Below are 27,799 nucleotides of genomic sequence, written 5' to 3' on the forward strand. Positions count from 1 at the left end.
TGACCCCTGTTGGTTGGTTTCACAATAACCTAAAAACTCCATCAGCTGCATATTGTTATTTGTCATTATTGTTGTTCACCTTTTCTGATTCACAAATCTCAAAAGGCCACTGTTGTCTTCTCTTCTGAATTTCAAATGCAAAGCTATAAACTAACTAACTAACTAACTATAAACCGTAACTTAACTTACACCTGCATTTTGTATTTAAACTTTCAGAAACAGAAAGAAAGTCATGCATCCATAATAGATGAAAAAAAGGATGCAATATCTGGGTAAAGATCTGTAATAATGTCATTGCACTCACAATGTAAGTGTTAAATGTCTGCGACCGCAGGTAGAGATTACACAAATACAGTTTCACAAAGTCATTTAATTTATGTATGCAGTAAAATAAAGATCAACCATTTCAAGAGATCAACTCATCTTTATTAACTCCCACAAATTCTTCCATTTTCCAAAAAGGAAGGCCTGCACGACCCAACATATCTACATTATCTTGAGCTGTAGAAGAAAGAGCTCTATGCGAACAACAGTATACGATCAGACATATGACACGTTGTCAGCACAGCATGATTTAAATACGGGATGAAAAGTGAACGCAAAATGAAATAAATACATGTAAGAAGGTAGGAGGAGCCCAAAATGAAAGTGGTACTATTTCTCCAGAGGCATCAGGAGAGAAGTGCTGAAATGAGCTGTGTGATGTGTGTGGAATTCACTGTAAAGAGGTTCACAGGGTATAAAGTGCTGAACAGTATCGGTGAATGATGATGATGATGCGTTTATGGATACACTGAATGGAGAACATGATGGGGAAACTATTTTCACTGATATGTGTAAATCTTTTCTTTTACACAAAAGTATATTCACAAGGCAATCCCGGTAAACTTAACATATAAAAAAAAAACTAAAGAAAGCAAGAAATAAAATAAATACTTCTAAACGTACGTGAACATTTTGCTTTTAGCAGAACATACCGCAGTTAGATTTGATGCCCCTCTTTCACGATGCAGCCCTAAAAAACACTGACATTCATCCATACTATGGTATATTCTAGGCTACAGCCATTTTACACTATAATAAGATGTTAGCCTGGTAAAAAAAAAGAAAACAAGCCAGCCCCATAATGTATCATCACGAGTCTCTTCAACAATAAGGTTTTTCTCTCCTTCCTGTCGCTCATTAATGCCATATAGTCCACACTTGCACCATATATCAAAAATCCAGCTGATGAATAGACTGGTAGCACCATGTTATGGGATTTACAATCAGGGTGATATAACGTCAACATATGAGATAATAACTAATAATGATGAGGTCATTTTGAGGGTGATGTTTAGTAGTCTTGATGCTGTCACATGGAGGATGTTCATGAGCTAAACAAACTCCTTTTCTGTTAATTTGGGGATTATTAAAACAGTCCTATGTGGAACGGATTTGCACTGATGTGTTGCTCAGCGAGGAGGGAATAAAAAAGAGAAGACAGAGGATTTGGGGGAGATGCAGAGGGCTCATGCCTCTTTCCTTTCACAGTCTTTCCTCTTGTTTTTTCTTTCCCCCTCCGTTTCACTGTCCTCCTTAGCGACTGTCCGACTGATCTGTTTCTGTGACAACCGCAGCATCAGTTTATCTCGGTTCACAGTTTGGAAAAATGACACGACAGTCTGTTTGCGTGTGTACTCGGGACCTATGACAATTACACAGTAGGTTTAAAAGTCTTATTCTATGTAGTTTCTCAATTTCTCTGCATTGACTTGTCTCTAGACGTAGGCCTCTGGGATGTCAGAGCCGTTGATTTTGATGTAGATCTTAGCGTTGTCCTCCTTTTGCTGTTGCTGTCTGTAGAGCGTCCGTCTGTAGCAGATCAGGTAGAGAGGCAGCAAGAAGCCCAGCATACTCAGACCAAAGAGTCCAATATTTACCTGAGGGATAACACCAGAATTAGCCACGTCCGATGATTTGATTCGTGAGAGTTTTGGAGTGTGTGTATCTGTGTGTGCATCCATACCCAGAATGGGTCTCCCTCCAAGGGTCCCATCATAGCCAGAAACAGGGGTTGCTGCAGTAGAGCAAACACAGCGCTGACCAGCGACTGCATGCCCGTTAGACTTCCAAACAGCGAGGAGGGATACCTGCAGAGACAGAAGCAGTACATTTAGTTTCTCAGGTGGAAGCTGCATCCACATACAGGAGACAGAGGTGATGATGATGATGATGTGTGTTTGTGGGTGATGTGAGGTCAGAAGCACATCAAGACTTACACAGCGGCATAGAGGCCCCCAACCGCTGAGTGAAGGAATCCTCTCACCACAGTGTGTAAGACAAATGACACAATCTGTGGAAAGACAGATGAAAGTAGAAGAGTTCAATACTCATAATCATTTAGGTCATGACTGTCAGTATGTTCATAAGGTACTGTCAAAGGAATAGAAGCTACAGCCAGCATTTGGTTAGCCTAGCTTAGCATAAAGACAGGAAACAGGGGAAAGCAACTAGCATGGCTCTATCCAAAGGTGAATCAACAGCCCCTGTAAAACTCACCACTTAACCCATGATGGTTTGTTTGTTTAATCTGTATCCAGTGCATGCTAAGCTACAATAGTCAGGCTAGCTTGTTCACCCGTGTCCCGTTGCTATAGTAATGGCAATGTAATACTACATTAACGGTATTTGGCAGTCATTGTAAAACAATTAAGGATTAAACTGAATAAAACACCACGTTTAAACCAATAGGGTTATAAAATGACAGCGAGTCAGTTGTCTCTCGCTGAAGCGCTTTGAAGGCCTGTTTGAATCTCTGACAGTTGAAGAGGACCACTGACCTGTACGGGGAGATTGGGCACCAGGCAAGTGATCCCAAATCCCACTAAAAGGACGTTTGTGAGGAGGAACGCTCGCAAGGCATTGGTCACCTTCTGGGTTTTTTTGTCTCTGCGCTTAATCTTTGTCTCCCCCCTTGTGGACAACATCAGAAAGAGAGGTCAGATTATACAGGCACTGGGACCGCTTTATTTCACAATGAAGGTGAATTTCTTGGTTGTTTTTGTTAAATAGACATTGCATTGCCACAATGTCTGAAGCTATACATGGAAAGGATTTGAGGCAGTATAAGGCTCAAGTCTACTCACTTGCTGCAGGGCTCCTTTTCCTCCTCTCCATCATCACAGTCCTTCAGCTTCCAGTCCATGATCTGACCAATCACAGGAGTGGTCATCAGGCAAAGCAGCTGCAGTATGCCGAAGATGGAGGAGTACAGACCCACTGAGAGAAGGGTCAGAAAGATTTAAGAAAATAAGAAACTGTCAATGAGTATTACAAATTGAGAACAAATAAGAAAGGGGAGGTTGTTTGAGGAAAGGATACAACTATGACAGATAGTGAAGGGTTGGGACCTTTTTCTACCTGGTTAATGATTATGACGGTACAGACGGTACAGGAACAAAGCTAGTTAATGAGTACAACAAATGGTACCTGGTGGTTTCAGGCTAAAGCTGAATGACAGCTACTCTGTTATTATTATGGCGAACGGGCAAGGTCAAACAAAAGTCAAATGAAATGACAGCACAAGCTATGAAAAGGCCAGGGAGTACTACTGTTAGTGGATTTAGTACAGTATTGTGATGGCAAACCTACGACTAGAGGTTCAATTCTAATTTTAGTTAGTAATCTAATGCTTCAGTGATCTACTGATACACGCTTTTATTCTCACCGACTTCCATTCTTTCCACTGAAAATAAAATTAAAACCCATGTAAGTCCAGCTGCTTTTAAGTCACGAAGCACACTAGAAACAACTTGATTCAAGGAAAGAATAATCATTGTTCATATTTGTCTCCACACACTCAAAACAAAACGCAGAGCCACTGACCTGTGTTGAGGTCTCCATCACTGAGCGACTCCAGAACGCTGTTCATGGCCCCCATGTAGAACAAGAGACGGAGCTGAGTGACGGACATGGTCACCAGACTGAGCAGGAAGATTGGGCTGATGATGGTTTTTAAGAATGACTGGGCTGCAGGGGAGAAACAGGAACGCAACCGAGGTAAACAACACGCATTAGAGTGAGAAGAGCAAAAAGAGGGGGTCAAAGATGGGGTTTGAATTCTCTTACACTCTTCTTTTGTATTGCTCTTTATTTCCAGGTCCATGGTGGAGAGGCAGAGCTTGTTTCCGTCCTTATTGGCCAGATCCTTCTGCTTCAGGTTGTCGCCCACACTTAGACGACGTCCCACTGTGGTCACTTGGTTATAGAACTGCTTCCCTGTGATTTTATGGTCGAAGCCCAGCCAGCTGAACTTGATCTTCACACTGAGAAAGCGGAGGAGGAGAAGGGGATGGAAAGAATAAAAGAGAATGAGAGTGAAGGGAAATGTGTGAGGAAGGACAGAGAGGTATGTGACACGGGAGAAGCTCATGGACAAATAGAAATGTGTAAGAATGAATACAAAGTAATTATCATTAAAATGGTGACATACAGGAAGCATGCACATGGTCTGCCTGAAAGTTATAAGTCATAAGTGTGATTCTAATTAACTAGAGTTTTCCACAGGGATGAGTACTGCTGACAAGTGTGATCGTCAGCAGACATCTACCTACACTGCACATTTTGCACATGTTACATAATTATTTGTCAAACAGTGTCAATGGTGTTGGGTACTCCATGTACTTTGGACCAGATAGTTTACTAGCATGTCCTTTGGTTTATAAGTGCGCATACATATATACAGGTGGGACTTTTACTGTCAACTGTTTCTGTATGCCACTTTGAATATATGTGGTACTAACCTGTAGTCCATGTCTTCTGGTCCTGGGAAAGGCTCCATTGGCCAGTTCAAGAAGCAGTTCAAGAAGACCACTCCAGCACATGCAGCCCACACCACCAGGATAGTAATGAAAGCTACGCCAAGGTCGTAGATCACCTGTGCACATCAGGAGATGACCAATAAACACAAAAATCAGACGACATAACATACACTTGAAATGAGAATGCAATCAAAGAAGTGTATGCTTCTGCCGAGGCTAAACAGTCCTCCAAATATGTTGAGTAAGAGTAGACGATAAATGTGACTGCACATTGTATTCAAGAGGTAAAGCAGTTGTACACAAATACAATAATTTGGCAAACAATTCTAGGACAGCAGTTTGGAAAGACAAAGAAAAAAAAGATTCATACGGGGAGAGGTGAAACTGATTACATATAGTGTCAGTACAGGTGTGTAGATATGTGCAGGCTGATTCAGTGTGTGTTACCTTGACACCAGGGAAGGTGACAGCGGAGGAGGCATAGGAGCCAATCATCAGGGCGATGAAGGTGGAACGGAGGTCCCCAAACATGTTAGGGAGCTAGAGGGAAAGAGAAAGAGACAGGAAAAGAGACATCATCACAACCTGTCCTTTTGTACTCTCGATGTTATTGTATAAGCTATAAGCTACACATTCCATTGTGTATATAAGTATAAAGGTTAAAGCATCCTCTGCCAAGATCATGGTGATCTCAGTTGCAGTGTAGCTGCTCGAGGACAGATTGGGGACGCTATAGGGATGGGGCCTTTTGACCCTGGGGTCAAAGTGGACTGTGGGAACCAATTAGCAAGCAGACATCAGAGGAACTTTAACACAACAAAGTGACATGGAACACGAGCAATATAAAACAGCATCACATAACACACACAGCTGTCCACCACAACATTTCCTCTTTCTTTTCCATGTTTTACTCCCGTTTGAGGACAGAGAAAAACAAACTGGAAGGGAAAACAGGAGAGACAGTGGGAGGCAAAGCATCCAGATATAAAAGCATTCACAAGCTGTTCTGTTTTCAAAACACTGAACAACAACAACAAGCTAATTAAATTACATAAGACTGGGGGAAGCTGAGGAAGCGGTATATGTTTGTGTGTGTATTAAATTGAGTATTGAGTATGCATATTGAAGTACCCAGTATTTCCTTGCAGTCTCGCCAAGAGTATTTGGTAAAACTGCACAAATAGGGTTTTAAACATAACAAGAACATTAGTGGCTGCTGGACAAACCTGAAAGGGAAAGGTGACCTGACAACTGCTGAGGGCAGCTGAGTATTACCCAACAGTCAGCTGAGATTGAATGCCTGTATGATGCAGTCATGATCAAAGAGTCAATGAGCAGCATATAGGCTAATGATTAACCCAACATTAAGTGTTTCAAGTATTGTATATCAGGTTGTAAGGGAGATGGAGCCAAAGGTGGTTTCAGTGTAAGATGTGTTTAATGCACAGACTCTGGGGGCCTCCAATACAAAAGAGCAAACAAAGCCCTAGATTATGGTTTTACTACATCACTGACATTCAGGCCTGTGGCAACAACTCATGATAGATTTAGATAGATGCAACAAATACCACATTGAAGATGTACTTCACAGTAACAACCTGTGGTGGTATAGAAAAGGGACATTTATTAGGAGATTTACTGGAATAGAGCCCCTTTCTAGTGAACAGCATCACCATGGTAGGGCCCAGGACTCCTGTGTGAGTCACCGTAAGACTGTACTGATGACAAGGGGTGGAAGTGAGAAGAAGACTAGCAGGGAAAGAATGCAAATGAATGGTGAGGGGTTGATCCTGCCAGTCCCTAAAAAGCATCAGTTGTTTTGTCCTTGTCTATTTCTGGTTATGTGGCTCAATCTTAAAGGGCAACAACATATTAGGTACTACTGCTAATGTCAAAATAACTTTTATACCATTTTATGTGATGAGTGTCTTTTTCGTGTATGTACATTACAGTGTGTGCATGTGTTTGTGAAAAAGACAGAGAGATGAGCAGCTCCAACACCCAGCAGTTGCTATGATGTTCTCGCTGAAGCGCAATAATAGATACAGCAGAAGGTGATAATGAACCATCGAGTAACTCCCTCCCTCCCAATAAACCCTCTCCACCCCCCTCCTGCTAGGAACACAGAGTGCAGTGTAAGAAGCCAAAAAAACAGAATGCCAGGCAAGAGGGGAGGGAGAGTGTGAGCAGGCAAGGAGCCAGCAAAGTATTATAACAGAGCTCTAACAGCAGGACAAAGACCTATGAAGATAGGAAATATACATCTGGACAAACAGTATGCAGTGGATGCAGACGCTCTGCAGCAGGAGAAGAATGCGTAAACCGTGCACAAACTTACTGTGAGAGAGGTGAAGGTCATGCACATGCCCCCAAAGCCATTAAAAGTCAGGGCAATGAAGATCAGGACGGAGAGTTCTGCAAAGGACACAGATGTTAGCTTACGACGGACTGTGTCGACAACCAAACTACTGTACATTGTTTTAAATACAGTAAAAAAAAAAAGATAGACATGAGAACTCCTCAGGCCAACTCACCATTTGGATTGTAGGATCCATAAGCAATGAGTAGACAGGACAATCCAAAACACGTGCTAGAAATACATGAGGAGGACAATTAAAGTTTCAGCCTATCTCTGCCAAATCTATCTTGTTTCTTAAAGAGTTTACATATTCCCAAAACAATGGAAGTGTTCACAGATTTGAAAGGAAATAACACCACAGCTGGATTCTTCTCTCCTTTGCTTACCTGCCGAGCAGTCGGAGCTTGCGAGGCCCATATTTATCCATGACGATCCCCAATGGCAGTGTGATGGCCGAGAGCAGGAAGGAGCCCACTGTGAACGCCAGGTTCAGCATCTCATCCTGTTCTTTACAAATCAGCCAGCCGTTCATCCTCAGGGGCCCATCCATAGGGACCAGGGGCCTCATCTCCACTCCATCTCCCAGACCAACCCCGTCACCCTCACTTTCATAGTAGTCAGCATAGTCATCGGGTGTCGGCGTTGCTAGGGGTAGGGACTGATTGTAGCTGGAACTGTTGAAGCCTGAAGAACAGGATGTAAAAAGGTAAACGATGAGTTGTGTGAGTGGAAAACTGCAAGTCTAATTCAGTCTTACTGGTGCACAAAAATATCATCCAGAAAGGTTGAGTGGCGTGAATAATCACATGATGGTGTTAAGTTGAGTTCAGCTGGGTGCTCCTGTAGATGGTTTAATGTATGGAAACCCGTGTCTCTTCTTGGCACACAGATGAAATCTGGAGGCGCCTGTTCTGCTTATTCACAGGGTCCTGATACGTTAACACACTGTGGCTACATGTGCACTGAACATGTGCTTGTTATAACTAGAAACCTATGTGTAACATCTTATAAGGGGGTAGAAGCAAAAAAGTATTGTAAACAAACGTATATCGTTTAGATCCGCAGAAAGCCAACTGTCCTAGACTGAGATGCTATTTGGATTTGATTAGTAAGTTAGAAAGCCAGGACTACAATGTGATAAGCTGGCACTGGCCATGAACTTCACATTATCATCAGAACCTGCACGGAGATAAAGGTACAAAGGTCCAGGAAATGTCCATGTGAGTGAGAAAGGGAAGCGGCAGTTAGGGAACTTATTGGGCTGATACTTTCTGAGTTACGGCATTACACCTCTATGGTTTCTGTCCGCGGACATCTTCACGGGAGGCCAGTACACCATGACACGCTTCATAACAAAGTGTCAAAGTCTACTTCAAGAAAGCAGATCACACAAGTATTTGTCTGCGCGTGCACATAATACTTGGTGTTACTTTGTCTTGAATTGAAAGAAGACCGGATTGGACAGGATGCTACAAAAGGAACAGATTGTGACGACCTTGGTTTGTCTTCCATGGTGACTCATGACCACTGACCCACCCACATAACATCTTTATCTTTCACCATTCCTCAAATATGTCTCTCATCATCATCATAATCATCATCTTGTTTTATCCACCATCTTGTTTTAACTGTCGACCCCACCAGTTGTCTGATTTATACTATTCATCACTTGTTTCCTCCCTTGCTGCCCTTTATCAGTGGACTTTCAACTTCCATATAACCAGTCATAAAATCTATCCTTTGACCACATGTCACATGCATGAAAAGAGCTGAGCTGGTGCTGCAGTCCTCTCACTGTTACATCATCAGAGCGAGATAAGACGGAAGCTCTCCAGGAAGTCACCCCTCAGGCATCGATGCTGATTTGCTACTTTGTCTGAGTCTGCTTCTTTGCTGACAGCCTGACAGCTGACATGACTGGAATTATCCTTGAGTAATTGAAGGTTCATGGTCAAATGTTAGGCATTAAGATGCTGAATAAGCTTACATGTCAAACAAGACAAAGAATCATTTAGAAATAAAGATTAATAGGAAGACGGTAGGAGTTGGAAATACCTCCTCCCACAATCACCAGTCAGATAATTGTGTAAACTCTGTTGGAGATAGGGTGGCCACGAGTGAGAGGGGGAAACTGAATCCAACCAGTAGTTTAGTGACTGGACATGGAACACGACAGTGTCACCAGAGGTCCAAAGGATACGTGTGGCCTGATTCCTCTCTCGTCTATAAGACCTGACTGGGGCCATTGTGTGCATCAATTACACCTTTGTACTTAAAAACTCAAAGCACCTGCCTGACTTTGCTCAAAGTGAGGGATGAGCAGAAAAAGAGTGGACGGAGGGGCGAGGGCAAAAGGACAGCTGCTCCAGTCCGTCTTTGGTTTATCAGATCGCTCTCAATCCGTCTGCTGCTGTGACTTCAATTTAGTTGGAGCCAATGACAGTTAAAGCTCTCAAAGGGGCAAGTAGAGGGTTTATGAGACACTGGAGCCTTATACTCTTTAACTTTGGACCATTTGGACTCAGGTTTAATCTCCTGAGTCCCGAAACAGTCCAGGAGAAAACACAGATTATTCTCAGAGAATAGAGGAGGCAAAAAAGGCAGCAGTGTTAAGTTACATCTATTGAATAAAAACTTGCTCCCTTTGAATTCACAATGACTCTGACTGTCAAGGCCCTTCAACACCAATCCTCATTTTAACAGGTCATTGTAATGCATCACAGGAAGAAAGAGTTCAGCACGATAACCTCATGAAGACAGATGCTCAAGACCATTTGCTTTTTCTAAAGAGCAATTACTACACCATCAGGGCAAATTAAGAATAATGGAACAAATGAAAAACACATATTGTGACAGAAATGCAACAGTTGTGACTTACCTTCTTCGTTGCAAAGGTAAGAGTAGAAGCCTTCGGACTTGAGCATGATGAGGAGCGATCCCCATCCAAGTAGCACGGCGGAGAAGAGCAGATTCTCAATGATAGAAGTCACTGCCATCCACCAGCGCCGGGCGAACGCCGTGGCCAGGCTCGGAGCCATGGTTGAGGGATATAAATCAGGGAGAGACGGGCAAAGAAATGTAGAGAGTAGATCGAGAGAGACCACAAGAGGAAAGAAAAGCGCAGAGAGAGCCGCCCCGACTGACGCTCAGGATGAAAGATCACTGATCACTTATCTGTGAAGGGAAGGCACAAGGGGAGGGGGGGGGGGGGAGTTTTGTTTAGCCTATCACTGTAGTTACTGAAGGACAGGAAGGTTCTTTTTTTAGAAGATCACAAGAAAAAAAACACTCAACTTTGAACCCAACTGAAGATAGTGGAGGAAATGAAACTGATATCTGAAGACATGCTCTGTTTGTTTCACACATTTCTTTGATCAATTGAAAGTCTCACTTTTTATTAGACATAGAGATGAAGTAATAGCAGTTGCTAACAACGAATGTGAGAATTATTAACTCTCCTGCTAGTACAAAGATCATAGCATCACTCTGCTGCAGGCAGGGACAAAGAGCTTACATCACATCATAGGCCCTAATAACTTAGGAAGCATCCGTGATGGCATCACAGGGATTCTGCTGTTTGTTCGAAAAGACAAACTGGTCTGAACTGGACTCTCAGCGAAATGGGGCTTTCTCCCAGCTCCCTCACCCCATGGCCCCTCTCTCTCACTGCACAAAAACTAAAAGGTCTCAGGCCCATCCAACCGCAACTTTCCTCTGCAATTACTGTGATCCAAAACATAAAGGAGCTGCCAGACAAACCATAAACTAATCAGCTCACACAGCCAGCCAACCTCTCTCTCTCTCGCTCTCTCTCTCTCATACACACACACACACACACACCAACACACACCCCCACACACACAAACTACATCTGACTCACACCCAATCTACTCCACCAGTATGACAACATTGCAGAGTTGGCTGTAGATCACATGGATAATCAAAAATCTAGACAACCTATTATATATAACCAGGGATAGCCTCTTGCGAAATATTTATTGTCTCATTTAATTAAATAACATGTTTCTACAATGCCATTAAATAAAAAAAGTGAATTACAGTGCAGACTAATTACAAACTGCCTTACCCCTCCCAACTGTAAGCAGAAACCATCCAGATCCAAACACCCTGTTGAACTCTTGTTGCTTTAAATGACCAGCTACATTTATACCCAGGCGTCTTCACGTGGCGCCTCCTACTGACCATTGACTGCCTGATGTCGGCACCTCGGCCAACCAGCGCTCGTCAACATTGTTTGATATGTATATGATAATAGGGTATTGAATGGGAGTCTGTTCGTATTTTTAAAATGATCTTAATGGTACAGCAAAAATAAAATAAAATATTAATAAGAATGACATATACTAGTTTGATTTTATCAAAGTCATTGTGCAATGGGAAAGCGCGTGTGGTGAGTAGAAACAAATTAATCAAGCCAAACAAAGTCTGTTAGAAAAACATAATGGACTTCTGTAGATAAGGGTGCGTGGTGGCTATCAATAGTTGGCTGGGTCAATAACAGTATTGATATATAGGGAAGAAGACGGGAGCAGGGACTCCCTGGTGTGTGTCAGTTGCGTAAAGTGTTTACGTGTGCGGTGTTTACCAAGACATTATCTGCTGAAGTTGCAAGTCCTCAGACACACGCACACACACGCACACATGCACACACACGCGCACACACACATACACACACACAAAAAAAACAGTTGACTGATGGCCCATGAATGATTGAATTATATAATGTCTGTGTTTTATAATGTGATACTGCATTATTATTCAAAACCATTTAAACGTGCTACAGTCGTTACACCTCGCAAAGATTTATAATTCCTCATCGGCATGATGACATGCATGATCAACAATGTGCCTGCTGACGGTCATAATGCAACATCCGATAATGAAGTTCAGTTTTTTCATTTTCATTCAATTTTCATTGTTCGACTGCGCCCCATCGTAGAGACATTAGTCCGCAGTCCATGAATTGACGTCACATTTGCGCATCTTAAATCATAAATTAACTTCCGATATGTCTCAAAGTGGAGGTGATATAATGTCAAAACATGATATCCAGGTTGTCCACTTGCAGTGCACTATGTGATCTAACTAATCAATATGCAAAGCAGTCCCTGAGTGACCAACAGTACCTCGAACGAAATAAACACTGATATGGTCATGTGGGCTGTTATATTGATCAATGTCTCAGATTAAAGGTTTGGAATTCACATTATTTTAAAATCTGTCAGCCTGTGAAACCTTTCAGGTTGATGGGGCATTTGATCAATCAGACCTGGGTTAACCAATAAATACTCAGACTAAGTATCAGCGTTCATTCCCTGATTAACTGATCTCACACTGTTAGCGATAAGTGGACGATTCTCCCCTCATTGTCATTCTTTACAAAACACTCCCATACAATTAAACGAGCGCAGTGTTTATGTCCTGCACTTTAACAAAAGGATTCATTGATCTGATCAGATACGTAACATTTCACAGAATGCCACGGATTTTCTAGGCAGGAGTTAGTTGTCTGATTCAACTACCAAAATAAACTGTAAAATATTCACATTTTAAATTCTGTATATTGTTAGTCTCCATCGGGACACACACATCATTAAGATAGCTTGTAAGCTTAGAACATTAGTTATCACTGATTTGTTCTCTTGGCAACTTGCTGGAATTAACGCCACCTTGTGGTTGTAGGTAGGGGTGAACGAATAATGCCAAATATCACAATACGGTTGAATAAATGTCTTTACTGCACATTCATAACTGGAATAAACATTTTGGTACAGCAATGCTTTGCAAAAACTAACAACATCAAACACAGTGCAACATGGCAGAAAAAACCCGGCAACATAGAAACAACTCATATATATGAGCGACTGTGGGTCAGTGGTTAGCAGGTCTGTCTTTCAATCAGGGGGTTGGTGCCCTAGTCGATGTGTCCTTGAGCAAGACACATAACCCTGCATTGTTCCCTGGAGCTGTGTCTACAGTGTATGAATGTAACATGATTGTAAGTCCCTTTGGATAAAAGCATCAGCTAAATGACATGAAATATAAAATGCTTTTTTGTAGTCCGAAGAAAGATCATATTTTTCAACTTTATACATGATTACCTCCATTGATATATTAGGACTGGTCTGATCATAGCTTAATATTTACATACATGAGCTCTATTAATAACACAGGCAGTGATTTTATCCCTGGATTTGTTGTCAGTGCATTAATATCCACAGTTGTCAGAGTCCCTTCATCAGTGCAGGCCCCTCCCTGCAGACATGAGACCAAGGGCCAGCAACAGCAGCAGCGTCTTTATGGAGCCTCTAGTTCCTGGCGCTGCAACAGGAAATATGCAGAGACAGGAGGGGAGGGGTAAGTACATTATGAACAACTTTACAGCCAGGACATCTTATCACAGCCAAAAGATAACCTGTGTGCCTTTGCTGTATCTTTGAATTCCTCATTTAGGGATGTATACAGTGTTACAGGATCTCTCATCTTCACCTATATGGGCCTGGAAGCACTAATGCAATTAATTTCATCCTTATCAAAGGTTATATCGTCAAGAATTTATCTGCTGCATTATACATCTTACAACAGTGCAACAGCTCTAAAGGAATGTATACATGTATAAATGATCATTTATTTTCCGATACCCAATACTAACTAAACATAGATAACATTTGACAAAACATTTCTACATCCATGACATCACAGCAGAAACAAAGAAAGTCGAATAACTGGTGTCCCACTTTGACCTGTGTTGAATGAGACCAGAGAAAAGAATGGTACAGTATATGCTCCGGCCGTGAACAGACCAAAGAGAACTATCAATAGTCCTAAAGCACCATGTTTATGAATTGTTAACGGTTTATAAAACTCATGTTATCCCAACTGACAAATGTACAAACCATTCTGCTGTCTATCAGACATTTAGATTTTAGATGTATTTTGTCTACAGTTCCAAGCATCGAATGTTTTCTGTTAATTTCTCTATGATGTATAAATCTGTTAGCGCACTCTTGAAATAGGTAAATATTCTATTAGAATGTATACAGTTTTACTGGTAATTCATCAATACATTTTTTGTGAGGGTAATGCAGTAAAGACTTTTGAAGCCAATCTGTGTTTAAAACAAATTACAAAGCAATATTATTTTAACATGGACTCAACTTAACCAAGTTTCAAAGTCATCTAACCAATGACGAAGAGTGACGGACATATTTCAAATATCAACACAGTACTGATATACTGTGGTACTTTTTGAGCTGTGCCGTATGCTTAGAAGTGTTAAAAAATGGGTCAAATAAACAGATCTTACCATGTGAGGACTTTCCTGGATCTGAAAAAGAGAGAAAATTGAGTTGTCAGAGAAATGCTCATCAATGGATATTCAGATTCATGCCCATACTGCCGTTATGTTAACACACATGCACATGTGAGTAAGGCAGAAGCGCGTATCCTGTACACAACCACGACACATGCATACACACCAATGATGGTGAAAGTGGTCTCCATGCCAGCATGGATGTGGTCAGTGACGTGACAGTGGAGCAACCACGTCCCCGGGTTCCCAGCAACCATCTCCACAGTCTGGAAAATCCCGGGGAAGAGATCAAAGACGTCTGCACGGTGCACACGGTCCGTCTAACGCACACAGCACACACACCACAACACAAGGGAACAAAAAGAAAGAAATATGCACTAATTGAAATCCACACTTTTTAATTATAAAGGAAAACCTTCACCTCCCCACCCAAGATCTCCCCCCCCACACACACACCCCCCCCCCTCCCCTTTCTTTACACAAAATGTACCAAAACACTAGCGACAAGGAAGATCTTGGGTAGATCATAATGAGAATCCATATGAAACACAATTTAAATCACACCCTCTAAACTAAAAAGCAAATCTGCTTTGAGTCGACATCAAACACTATTTGTAAGCTTGTTTACAAGACATTTTGCCAAGACATATTTATAGAGGGAACCATAAAGTGCATCTTTGGATGGATGAGAACAACAACACTGATAGGAAATGCCATTGACGCTTTCAGCCCATAAATAATGAATAAACAGTTGCTAATTGGTTTGAGATACACTCAAACCAATTGCTCCCAAATATAAACCACTGAGTAGACTGAGAAACAACTAAAACAAAACAAAATAAAATCATATAAATAAAACTAAACAAAATATTAAAAATGATCGCTGAGCATTCTGCTTCCCAAAAACGCACTCAGGGCACATTTCAACACGCGATGCAGATGGAGCATCTTAGCGCACGTTTCAGACTGTTAAAAACACCCAATATCAGAGCTTTATTATTTGACAGACTGATTTCAAAGACCTGAGGATCTGGGACATTTGAAAGATCTGTAATATGTATAATTTGCCTTCAGGGTTACCTTGTAGGTAAAAGTCTCAGCGTGGAAGTGCACGGTGTGCATGTCCACCTCGTTGCCCATGCCCAGAAGATACCAGTCAACTTTCTGGCCCCCGATCATCACCAGTCCATGGAGGTTCCCATAAAGTTGACCATTGATCCCTTCAATAGACACGTTCACACATAGAGATTACCACACACACTTATCACGGAGAATCAGACAGGCATGCAGACACAAGCGGGACCTCCTCTGATGACGACTTTAATACAGCTTATAGGAACTTAGAAACATGTATAAGGCACATTTTTTATATTGGATTTAATGTAGTTGAACCTTTATTTAATATATTTGTTTCCATGAGCTGAGGATGAGCCGTATGTTCTGATGGTTTAACTTTTGAGGGGTTTGTGTTCATATACAGCCTTGGTTTGCATATTTAGATGTTAGGTTCAAGGATGTCCATTGCTTTATGTGAGCTTGTGTTTAAGCATTTGTTTTTTAATTAGATGTTTTATTTATCTTATTCTAAAAAACATATCAATGGTTTTACTGTCAGTTCTGATCTGTATTCACCATACATTTCTATTTTCCTTTTTTATTTTCAATTCCATCCCAATCCTTTTCCTGCTGGGATGAACCCAGTTTTCTCACGAGGATCAATATATTTCTTCAATGAATAAAGACACTTTTAATCCCCAAGCCTCCCGCCTCCTCTCTTCTTATCTCTCACCGTGCATCATGTTACTCTCCTTGAAGTCATCGTCTTGATTAAAGGTATCCGGGTTGACTTTAAGGTATGTTCTGATGTTGTCGTCCAAGTACCAGGACTGGTTTTCATCATGCACCATAAAGAGCAGAGCAAATTCCTTCTCCACGTCAACCCTCTGTCTGTCGGGCCCCTCCCCACGCTGCAGAGTCCCAGGCCTGCATATGACCAGAGGCCCCAGAAGACCACTGTACAGATCCTGAACGATAACAAATGAACTCTGTTATACACATCCACACTTCTACTCCGACCTAAACAATGCCCATTAAATTCATTATTTTTACAGCAACACTGTGATGTGTGTGCTTCCGCGTGGCTGTGACTGTAACAAGGCATAAGTACCTTAACAAAGTCCACATTGGAGTAGTAGGCATAAGAGATGCAGTTAGGATCCGAGACCCCTGGACCAGAGCTTTTAGGAACATCCCACGTCAGCTCGATTATGTTGCCTAGAGGCAAGAGAACATTAAAACTTTTGTGAGAAAACAACCAAACATTTGAAATATTTTTTCAAATATGATTTCTCACCAGGTTTGACAGGAATGTGAGCGCCACTGGCCTTCACACCATGTGGGCTTATTGAGTATGGACGGCTCGCTTTGTTCTTGAATGTGATCACAATCTGCTCTCCTGTCTCTGCTTTGATTATTGGACCTATAGGAGAAAAAGACTTTATTAGAATATTTTATTTATTTTATGTTAAACTTCAGAAAACTATTTGACAGGGAGAATGCTCATTTACAATTATGCCAAAGTATACAAACAATAAGTGAAGAGACAAATACAATGAAATAGTAATAAAGGAAGACTACATGGTTACATCAATTATACATACATACATAATACATACAAATAAAAAAAAGAGCACTAAGCTTACCTATAATTCCCAAGTGCTGTTGTCGTTCCTTCTGGACTCTGAAGGTGTCATCAGTGTATTCTCTATATACCACCTTCTTGTAGCGCGAGCCAATTCTGTTTTCCCCTTTTGCCACAAATATATTGCCTGGACTGGGAGACATGTACCAATTTGCTTCCATTAACAAACAGTAATAAGTTATGCCACTAATCACAGGCTCCGGCTCCAACACAGGAACACATCATCCTACAATTATCTTACTCACACACCTGTTCTCCCGTATGGTGTGGTGCTTCTCCAGCTCCCAGTCTCTTTCAGGTGAGAAGTCCCACTCTATTTCTTCAGCACTAATAAAATACTGCACAATCTTGGTCGGCCCTTTCGAGTGTGTGAGCTTCAATTTGTGACGCGGGCAGAAGTTCACTTGGTACTGCTGCCTCATGCCGGCTGAGTAGTGGTCTGTTACTCTGCAGTTCACCTCATACAGGCCTGAAAGGTTGGATGAGAAGAGGTTTTTTGGACACATGGATGAATATGTTTATGGCTTAGGGGCAGCTGAAACATACAAATCCAGTAGACCCCTATTTCCTCTGTGGCTAACTGGTTTATTTGGGGGGGAGAGTATTTTGAGTTATCTGAGCAAATTCCCCCAGAATGATGTATGTGCTGAGTTTAAAAAGAAACAGATTTGCATATTCGTAGCTTGACGTGGAGGTGTCTTTCTTTTGAGGGGAAACATATCAGACACAACTTATTATTCAAAGCAGAATTTATTTGTATGTCCTCAGTGTAGTTTACCACTTCATTTGTGTTGGTATTTGGACTTTGGGGAATCCACACTTTCCTTTTTTTATTGTAGAGTTAACCATCTTAATAGCACATGTACAATTTGTGTTTGTATTTGAGGTTGTGACATAATCCTCTATACCAAATCCCGTCATAATAGAAACTGTATTTGCATTGTTTTATCTTGAACACTACTGCCTCTCATAATCTAATGTCAGTGATTTAGTGAAATTATATGTATATATTCTAAAACTTAAAAACTCTATATCTATGTATAAGGAAAGCAAAATGGGATAACTTGAAGTAGGCTTGTCTGGCTTTAAAAAAGACAGTGGAATTGTCTTTTAAGTGGCCTCAAATATAGATATATCCTAATGGTGTTGTAGTTATTGATGTCTCCAGTATACACGTCACACAAGGTTATCTCAGCATGTTTATAAAGATCAAGTGTGTCTGTCTCTCTGTCTGTGTGTGTGTGTGTGTGTGTGTGTGTGTGTGTGTGTGTAATATAACTAACCAGGAGTGCTTGGCTGCATGAAGGCAGTCGCAGTGGTGTGAGGGAACAGGCTGAGAGTGTCACGTGTTGTGCTCTGTTTCTTGAAGGTGTTACCCTCGAAATAAACACCATGGATGTCCACCTCTGTACCAAGCCCAAAAGTGTACCAACTAACTTTGTCCCCGGCACACATCTCCAGTCCATGAAGGTTCCCATACATGCGTCCGTTTACAGCTGGTATCAAAGGGAAGATTAAGACAGTAAATTACAGAGTAAGACAATACTTAATAAATACCATAAATAGCACTACAAATATTGTATTCATGGTATGGAGTTATAATCAGTATCAACCAAATAATATGTCAATCAAATACAAGCAGTGAGGTAAAACTACACACTTTGCAAAACACATTGATTTACCATGCATCAAATTGCTCTCCTCAAAGTCTTCGTCTTCTGGATTTGTCTTGATGCTGCCAAACATCTTAATATTCTCCTCCAAATACCAGCTCATGTTTTCATCCATGACAGAAAACAGAAGGAAGAACTCTCTATCCAGACCCTTCTGTAAAACAAGGCACACATAGTAACAGTAAGGACGTTCATTAGGGGGTTTCATTGCATTTGCCGTTAACAGCATGATTGTTTTAAATAATAAATGTCAAGGCCTGCTGTTTTGTTGTTACAATCAACTATATTATCTTTAGCACAGTGTACTTTGTTGTCATCTTATTTGATCTGTGATGGCCCAATTTGCTGGAACATATCATTTAATTTGATAAAATCCCAATAGTGCTATAAAGATTATTCTCTGTATTTCTCTATGAGAGAAAGTGTGTGTGAATGGATGATAAAGCAGCACCTGGGCTCCGTTCTCCCCCAGTGTTCCCTTCTTGCACACAAGCAGAGGTCCCACTAATCCAGAGTTGGTGTCTGAGGCGGGATCAGTGGCAGAGTAGTACAGGTAGGGGATACAGGGAGAATCAGATGAAGACGGCCCTTCTAGCACCTGCCAGGTGTAGGTGAAGTTCTCCCCTGGACCAATGTGGGAGCCTGGCCTGTCAACACCTACAGCATTGCACACAAATAACTAACTGTTTGTTTGAAATAGGCTTTTTGCTGTAAAACTCTTTAAATTGAGCTTAGAAACAGTCCACAATCCCAAAAGAAATCCCCCAAAAAAAGATTCTATTAGTTTCTTTCAGAAATACAAACTAATTTTATTGAAACGTGTGTGATTAATTAAGTTGCATTATTTGAAGTTGTGCACTGCAGATATTCTCATCGCTTCGGAATAAACCTTTCTTCATGAATTCATACAGAAAAACAAATCTTTCTCAGCGGCCAGTTTTTGGTCTTTGTTCAAATGAAATTAATTCTCTGGTCTAGCCATAACATTAGAAACATAGACAGAACAAATGCCTTTATCAACCTGAAATGTTAACAATCACCGATAGCTCCTGTTTATAGAATACAGTTACATGAATCCTCTCTCCTTATTACCACTCAAGTTAATCAAACAATTTGAATGATGGCAATGCAACTAGTTGCTTCCTCACCGTCCTCATAGCTGATTCCCTGGAAGTGTTTATCATAGTGCAGGCCATGAGGCTGTATGCTATAGTTTCTATCAGCTGTATTCAGGAATGTCACTCTGAGAGTGTCTCCTTCCTCTGCCCTCAGGACTGGACCTGGACAAATACAAAAACATTGTAACCAGATAAGAGTATAAAGGAGTAAGACAAGACAAGTGTACCAGAAAGAACAAAAGAGTATGAAATATATTTGCCAAATCTGGAACTTTGCTAAAAAGGGAGGCCTTACCTAAGATTCCTAAGTGTTGAGAATAAGGGGTTGGTGGCTTTGTGACATTGAAGGTATTGTCTGTGTACTCTATGTATATCACTTTCAAGTAGTCACCTCCGATCCTCCCCCCATCTCTTCCGAAGAACACCTCAGACGCGCTATAAGAGAAAGGGGGGGGGGGGGAGGAAAAAAAGGATATGAAGCACGAGAACGACTCACATTTCCTCTTGCAGAACAAGGGAACACAGCAAATAGCTGACGAGTCAGGGGGGGGAGGTGGGGGGGGAGGGCACAATGTGTCAGGTCGGCAACCATAACAGGGACACAATAACAACTGAGTCACTGTATCACAATCTACACCGTTTACTTTAGACGCCACAAACTGCCTCCCCAAGGGAACGGCCAGTTCACGTATAATCAGCCCTGAGCAGAGGCCAAACACACAGACAGGCAACTTTCTTCAGAGGTTCATCCCTTCATAAAATAGTGATTATCTAGTCAGTAAGCTCCCAAGCTTCCTTCTCCAAAACTCCAGAGTTTGTACTTTCTAGATGCAAAAAAATGACTGATACACATCAGCCCAGGTAAAACACACAGGAATTAAGAGCTTGGAGGCATTTGATTGATATTTTAGCATTCTACTACAGAGATTTGGTCCAGTTGTGCCATATACTGTACCCGCATCCTTACAAAAAAGCAAGACATATTTTCAGTTTGTTAAGAAAATGCAAACTTAAGGATCCAAGGCACTATTGGAACATAACAACAGGCGAGCCTATAAAACTGTACATGCTCGGTGACAACTATTTGCAGTATAAATTGTGTATTTGTGTTAAATGTATGAGCTAAATGAGCCAAATGGACATAATCCCTGATGAGCTAAATAGTTGGGAGAAAGCTGGCATAAAACCATGAGTGCACAGCTTATTGTGTGTTTAGTCCAAACGTCAGTAGAGTTTTGCGTTACATAGCTGTTACCATTGATTAGGTTGGATGTAGCAGTATGACACTGCTAATTTGATAAAGTGCCTGCCCACCTGTCAGCTTCAGTGAGGGATACATTATTAATCAGATCCCTTCCTGAGGGACCATAGCTCCACTGGAGTTTCTTTGCCGCCAGGTAGTAGTTTCTCACAACACCACCCATCATTGTAGAGCCAGCTTTACTGCCACATGCCTTCACTTCATAAAACGCCTGCATCCCAGCTGGAATAGATAAAAAGAGACACACGCACACACATTACATGGACCATATTTCCCATGCACAAAGTTAAAGCTTGTGGAGAAACTGGGCCTTAAGAGCCTCAGGAAATCTTATTGTCTGAAACTTAACAAGTTTAAGGGGTTAGATTTGATAGTCTATAAATACATTTCTATCCCAGGCTTCAGTTATCAGAGTACTTCCTTATCTTTTCCTTGAGCACACCAGACACTGACAGGACGGGGGAACTGTAAAACAACCAAAGGTGTGATTTGTATAGTATATATATTTGTCTATGTTTCTTTAAAGTCCTAGAGATACAAATAGGATAATATGGTATGCCCGGTAAGAAGGAAGGCATTTCACAAGTTTAAGCATTATTTATAATAGTATGGCTCACTAAGTTCTTATTTTACTGGACTTTAGACAGCCTTAAAGTACAAGTCCTGACGTGTTTAGAGTAGAAATACAAGCTCTGCTGAGGGAAGACTCGTGACATCCCTTTGACAAAATGATAGAGGTGTACCGCAAAAAGAAATGCATTCCCCACGTCATCAATTCTGCACAATTTGAGCAGAGAGGTCAAAGGTCACACAGAGGTTAAAGGTCAGGTGCCCTACCCTGCAAGTGGTCATTAACCTGGCAGGTCAGCAACCACTTTCCTGTGGCCTTCGGGACCATCTCAGCTGTCGCAAACGTGGCAGGGAACAGGCTGAGGACGTCGGTGCGGTGGCCGCGGTCCAGCAGTGTATTCCCATGGAAGAAGGCAGAATGAATGTCCACCTCGTTACCCATGCCAAACAAATGCCAGGCCACTGCGCGGTGCTGGCATAACTGGATTCCAGGCAGGTTACCAAACATATAACCATTTATAGCTGTCACACAGAGAAAAACACAAACAGAGGTTAGAGGAAAGGACAAAGAGAACAAACTTAGCTTTTGAACCTTCTTTTATGCACTTTGTAAAAGCAATTTGAAGTGATGAGTAACTCAAACAACACAGTGAATAAAGAAATGTGGGGCTAATGTGACACAGGGGAAGTGGGAAAGGAAAGGAAGGAAAAACTGAGAAAAACATTTGAAGAATTTGTGAAAAACAGTACAATAAATTATATTTTTGTTGTCAACCAACTTTATGTGTGCGTTTTTGTATGAATATAATCGGAGAAAGATCTCTCTCACCGTGCATCAGGTTTGACTCGTTAAAATCTGGGTCTTCCCGGTTAACTCCGGCTGGATCAGAGCAGTTTTGAATGTTGTCCTTCAGGTACCAACTCAGGTTTTCGTCCACCACGTTGAACATCAGGAAGACATCCTGGTCCACATCATTTCGGGCAGACTCTAGCTTTGCCTGATCCTGGACTGGATTGTTAGTCTCCTTCAAGATTCCTGCGCTCATAGAGAAAGATGAGACATGGAGTAAGGTGCAGGATGAATACGTTAAATATGTATCCAGTCAATCACAGCTAAAGGAACATGTAATCTATTTTTCTCCCATTTCATCATTCCATTCCATTATCCAAACCACTTATCCTATTTAGGGTCACTGGAGCTGATCCCAGCTGACATTGGGCAAAGGCACTGTACACTCTGGACAGGTTGCCAGTTTATCTCAGAGCACATAGAGACAGACAACCATTCAAACCATTCACACTCACAGGCAATTTAGAGTCTCCAATTAACCTAAGCTGCATGTCTTTGGACTGTGGGAGGAAGCCAGAGGAAACCCATGCTGCCACAGGGAGGACATGCAAATTCCACACAGAAAGACCACCCGGGGTCAGGGATTGAACTCCGGCCCCTCTTGCTGTGAGGTGACAGTGCTAGCCACTGCTCTACAGTGTAGCCCATCTCAGCATTCATTGGATGTATAACAGGTTGTGAGTGTGGGGGAATTCCCCCTGTGGCTTCCCACTGTATTTGTATTCTTATGAAGCTTTCTTTTGTGGCCATTGTTTCATTGTAGACATTAAGGGCTTAAGACTAGGGAGCGTTGGTGTAATTGACTTTTTAAGCATGGATGTGAAGAGGCCTTTGGTGACTGTAGCTATGATTAAGGAACATACATACATAGAAACTTCTCTTCTGATGTGAAATCAGTATGATTGAATAGCAGTTATAGTCACATATCCCCGTACCTTTCTTGCAGGTGAGCAGAGCTCCGATAAGACCTGAGGCAATTTCTTTGGGGGCATCCAAGTGAGAGTGGTAGACCCATGTCAGGCAGTTGGCATCGCCATCTGTGGGGGCAAATTCTGGTCTGACCTCCCAGCGGTAAGTGTAGCGGCCCCCGGGAGGAACCGAGTCGTCTTCCTTCAGCTTGTTTGATGTCCCATCTGGATAGAGCGCCCCTGGTAGACAAATAAAAGATGTTTATTCTGAGCCACTCTGTTTCCTCTGAAGTTTGGAGAGCGGATGAGCCTGAATGTTTTCACTTTATGTCAGTAGAAAGCAATGCTATAGTCTCAACAAGCACATTCCTTTGGCGCAAAACTGATTACATGGATGATGTAGGACATAATAAGCATGAATTAGATGATTCAACTGCAAATAGGTTTGATAAGGACATTCTTCAATGGAGGTTTCCCAGGTCATATTAATTTCGTCTATGGGTCTCTGTTAAACGTTCAGCCTCTACATGTTTAGGTGATATATGAACACATAAATTACCTCATTCTTGGTGATAGATGTCACAAGAACACTGACCTCTGTACCAATATGCACCCGTCACATGACATGGTTTAATGCAAATTCGTTGATTATTTTTAACAGTTTTATGTCTTGATGTGTTGACACCACTCCCCTCCTCCTCTTCCTCTATCCCTTCGTCTCACTCCCTTCCGGCCCAATTTGCTATTTGTAAATATCAGCTGTCACTGAACCGAAATATTCTTTATGAATCATTGACAGATTTATGTAAAATGCTTATTAAAGCAGTACATTCTACTGTGTTAAGAGCAGGGGCGTTGTTAGGCCTATTTTAGTCAATGACATCCAGGATTACAGCCAATGAGGTTACCTCAAAGTAAATGATGCATGGAGTGAAATTGTAAGTCCAGGTAGTTACAGAATGTGGCTGTCGGTAGTTTTAACGAGTGTTACCTGCTTACATTCAGGTTTACAAATTAGAAACTGTCTCCAGTGAGCGAGAGTGTGAACGAGCGAATTCGAAATACAAGAAATAACTATCGGCATCTCTCTATTCTTTGCATTAATATAGATTATTATAATATTTTTTTCCATTGAATGGTATATTTGACACTGAACTGTCCAAATGAGCATAACATATCACTATGACCCTGACATTCTGTCTCTTGTGTTATCACATACTAAATGCAAGCAAAACTACAGAGCAAAATCCCAATCTTTCTGATTGAACCAATCTGTCAGAAACAATGGATATCAGGGGCCCCAAGAAAAATGTGCACACATTGACACGGGTGACACTCCCCTTGGGGCATAGCCCCCCCATTTCTTGGAATCCTACAAATGCCCCTGGTTAGGAGAGCAAAGAAAATTTTAGTTTCGGTTCCTATCTTTCTAAGGAATTTTAGAAGCCCAATGCATCACCACTGGTGAGCGGGGGATGGGGGCCTGTTGCAAAACAAAGAGATGCAAAGTTCAGAATACTACTTACATGTGGAACCAAGACCATATTCGTCACCCAGTTATTAAAACTCACACAGGCCCTATTGGACTCATTTAGTCCGTATCACAGTTGTTAGTCCTTTCATTTTATGAGTCTGTCAGTATCTTTTTGTCAGAGAGAGTCCGACTAGCGTTACACAAAGCTTATCCATTTGACAGAATAATTTGTCTGACTATGAAGGCAATGACAATGTACATCACTGAGCCTGCATATTAAATTGTCCAGTTTGTCTGAAGTACAGTAATACCATAACTTTGAAGGCCGTCCAATGATTCAAATCTCTTGATAATGGCTTATGTCTGCAACATGGCCTCAATAAAATACTTAGAATAAAGAATCGGACTTAGCAGAACCGTGTCGCTTGTTGAGTGAATCAGTACCATAATGGTCAGACTTAATCCTTAATTTCTAAATCCCTATTGCTGTCATTATAACATATATAGTTGGTACATAAACTGACAAACTGCTATTCATTTTAGAAGGAAAGCCATTCAGTATATTATTAAATATTAAATATTAGAAGTCGTCTTATTATTCCACCAACTACTTGGTATCAGTTTGTATGGACAGGTGTTTCTTTCCGTCTGAGTTGTATCATAATTGATTAATTGATTCTGCACGGCTTTCTGTGTGTGAATACAGTGTATCTCTACATGCAGGGATGGTATGATGTAGCACTATACCCTCTGTATTCTTCTCATAGAAAACTCCATGAGGATGCATAGAGTAGTTCCTGGTTGCAAAGTTCTTCAGGTGGACCACGATAACTTCATCAACCTCAGCTCGCAGTATCGGCCCCAGGAAGCCCAACCAGGCCGGGCGGGGGGCGAGGCGGCTGTACGTGGCATCTGTATACTGTCTGAACATGGCCTTCTTATAAACACTGCCAATACGGTGGGGTCCTCGTTTCAGAAACACAGATGCATGCCTGAGACAGAAGTAGAGACAGAGAAGTGCTTAAACAGAAGTGTGTAACCGGTAGTGTGTAAGAGGCAGAAGAGAAAGAGACACATACGTATCATGATTTGTTGGCCATTTCTTCCATTCAACAAATAAGGACATATATAAATAATATAAATGTTCAGTCTTTAAATACAAGTGAGAGAAGCACAACATCCACATGTTCAAATGACATGACACCACCATGACAACAGCGCAGCTGCCTAATTAGATACTGAATGTGTGACTAGAGCCAACCGCACAACTGTCTGTGATTAATACAAAAAGTAGGTTAACTATTCAAAAGGAGCAAAGTGCCAATATGGTAAAAAGTGTGATGCCATTTAAGCGGACTCAGATTTATCTTGAGATTATTTAACATGATTGCCGATAGCAGATTCAATGTCATTATGAAATGTACATGAAGGTGATGCATCCCCTCAATGTAGATGTAATGCAGCAGAACACATTGCATCTGGTTGCAGCCCTTCAACAATTAGACTTGTGATTGCACGTTTCTGTGGGCTAATAACGTGTTACTGGAGCTGTAGAAAACAGTTTTGCTTCTGTATATCCAGCCCATAACCAAAGCAACAGGGTGGATGAAAAGAATAACATTTACTTGATTCACAAATGGTCATTGTGACCCTAAATTATCTGCCTATAGATTTAATAATAAATCAAATAGGAGGAACAAATAGACAATATGATATCTAGAGAAGATAAATAATATTGATCAATGTAATTTTTTTTTTTAATACATCTTTCTGTTTATTCTTAAAGCCCGTAACCTTTACATTAATGTAGAATAACAGTACTGGTTCTGTGATTTACTCTCTCCGAGAGGCAGCTTTCTGTGTTTCCTGATTTATTCTGGTCAGAGTTACACTTTGCAGTGAAAGCCCCTCCAATATCATTCTTTGTTAGTCACATCATCATTCCTGTGCATCTGCCAGACTACAACAAAGCACACACACACACACTACTATACTTCTGAAGTCCATGACACTGTCACAGCTTGATAAGATGGCATTTTAGTTTGGGTTGTTTTTGTTTCTTTTAAAAAGTATATTACAATCACCTTAGATAAACTCAACACCCGATGTGTGTGTGTGTGTGTGTGTGTGTGTGCGTGTATGTGTGTGCGTGTATAGGCTATGTGTGTGCGTGTGTGTGTGTGTATGAATGATGGCATTTAAGTGCACTCACAATCTGTAGCCTACATTCTCTAAATAACTTGACTGCATTACAACTCACTCATCCTTTTCGACGTCTTGCCCGGTAAGCAGATTTTTCCCACTTGGTGCATAATCCCAGTAGTCCTCAACGATCCCCACATAGTAAACTCGGTCCCTGCTTCGTCCTTCCGCACCGGAGGAGAGAAGGAACAACAAACAACTCGCAAACAGCTCCAAAGTCCGCGACATGTTCAGCTGATAGCTCCGCCAGATGCAGGGCTGAGTGTTGAGAGGATTTTGGTTCAAGAGGAGCAAGTGGAAACCCCCGTTGAACTCATCCGCGCAAACGCGTATTAGCAGTGTGCTTTGGGGCTGCCGCACTTGTGCAACTCTGCAAAGGGAAACAGTTGGCCTATTCAGGCACAGCGTCACCGCCTCCTGTGGTATCAGAGTACGGGGATAATAAACACTCAGTGTTCTCGCGTTAATTGTTATAAAATGTTATTGAGATTGCCTACTGGGAAATTAAGGTAATTGATCCACTTATGTCAAAATGCAAACTCGTGTAC

At 41.5% G+C, this 27,799-nt stretch overlaps 2 protein-coding genes across 2 annotated transcripts; both read right to left on the reverse strand.

Moving 5' to 3' along the window:
- Positions 1-407: 407 nt before the first annotated feature.
- slc43a2b (solute carrier family 43 member 2b) lies at positions 408-11,300 on the reverse strand. The gene is made up of 14 exons (XM_034550160.1): positions 11,249-11,300; positions 10,040-10,335; positions 7,548-7,845; positions 7,337-7,392; positions 7,141-7,217; positions 5,250-5,342; positions 4,785-4,918; positions 4,111-4,307; positions 3,868-4,011; positions 3,129-3,261; positions 2,823-2,955; positions 2,262-2,335; positions 2,009-2,132; positions 408-1,922 (listed from the first exon to the last, which is right to left on the reverse strand). Exons 2-14 carry the CDS (start codon positions 10,197-10,199, stop codon positions 1,761-1,763), a joined length of 1,785 nt encoding a protein of 594 aa, XP_034406051.1. The 5' UTR covers positions 10,200-10,335; positions 11,249-11,300; the 3' UTR covers positions 408-1,760.
- A 1,597-nt stretch (positions 11,301-12,897) lies between these two features.
- LOC117742311 (ferroxidase HEPHL1) lies at positions 12,898-27,641 on the reverse strand. The gene is made up of 20 exons (XM_034549480.1): positions 27,310-27,641; positions 25,797-26,041; positions 23,603-23,815; positions 22,647-22,853; positions 22,085-22,339; positions 21,301-21,469; positions 20,282-20,421; positions 20,017-20,148; positions 19,320-19,525; positions 18,878-19,022; positions 18,479-18,691; positions 17,445-17,664; positions 17,197-17,327; positions 16,848-16,973; positions 16,662-16,768; positions 16,284-16,518; positions 15,575-15,714; positions 14,661-14,814; positions 14,489-14,509; positions 12,898-13,503 (listed from the first exon to the last, which is right to left on the reverse strand). Exons 1-20 carry the CDS (start codon positions 27,477-27,479, stop codon positions 13,421-13,423), a joined length of 3,312 nt encoding a protein of 1,103 aa, XP_034405371.1. The 5' UTR covers positions 27,480-27,641; the 3' UTR covers positions 12,898-13,420.
- Positions 27,642-27,799: the final 158 nt, after the last annotated feature.

Source organism: Cyclopterus lumpus, chromosome 14, assembly GCF_009769545.1.
Source record: "Cyclopterus lumpus isolate fCycLum1 chromosome 14, fCycLum1.pri, whole genome shotgun sequence".
In the NCBI taxonomy this organism is placed as follows: domain Eukaryota; kingdom Metazoa; phylum Chordata; class Actinopteri; order Perciformes; family Cyclopteridae; genus Cyclopterus; species Cyclopterus lumpus.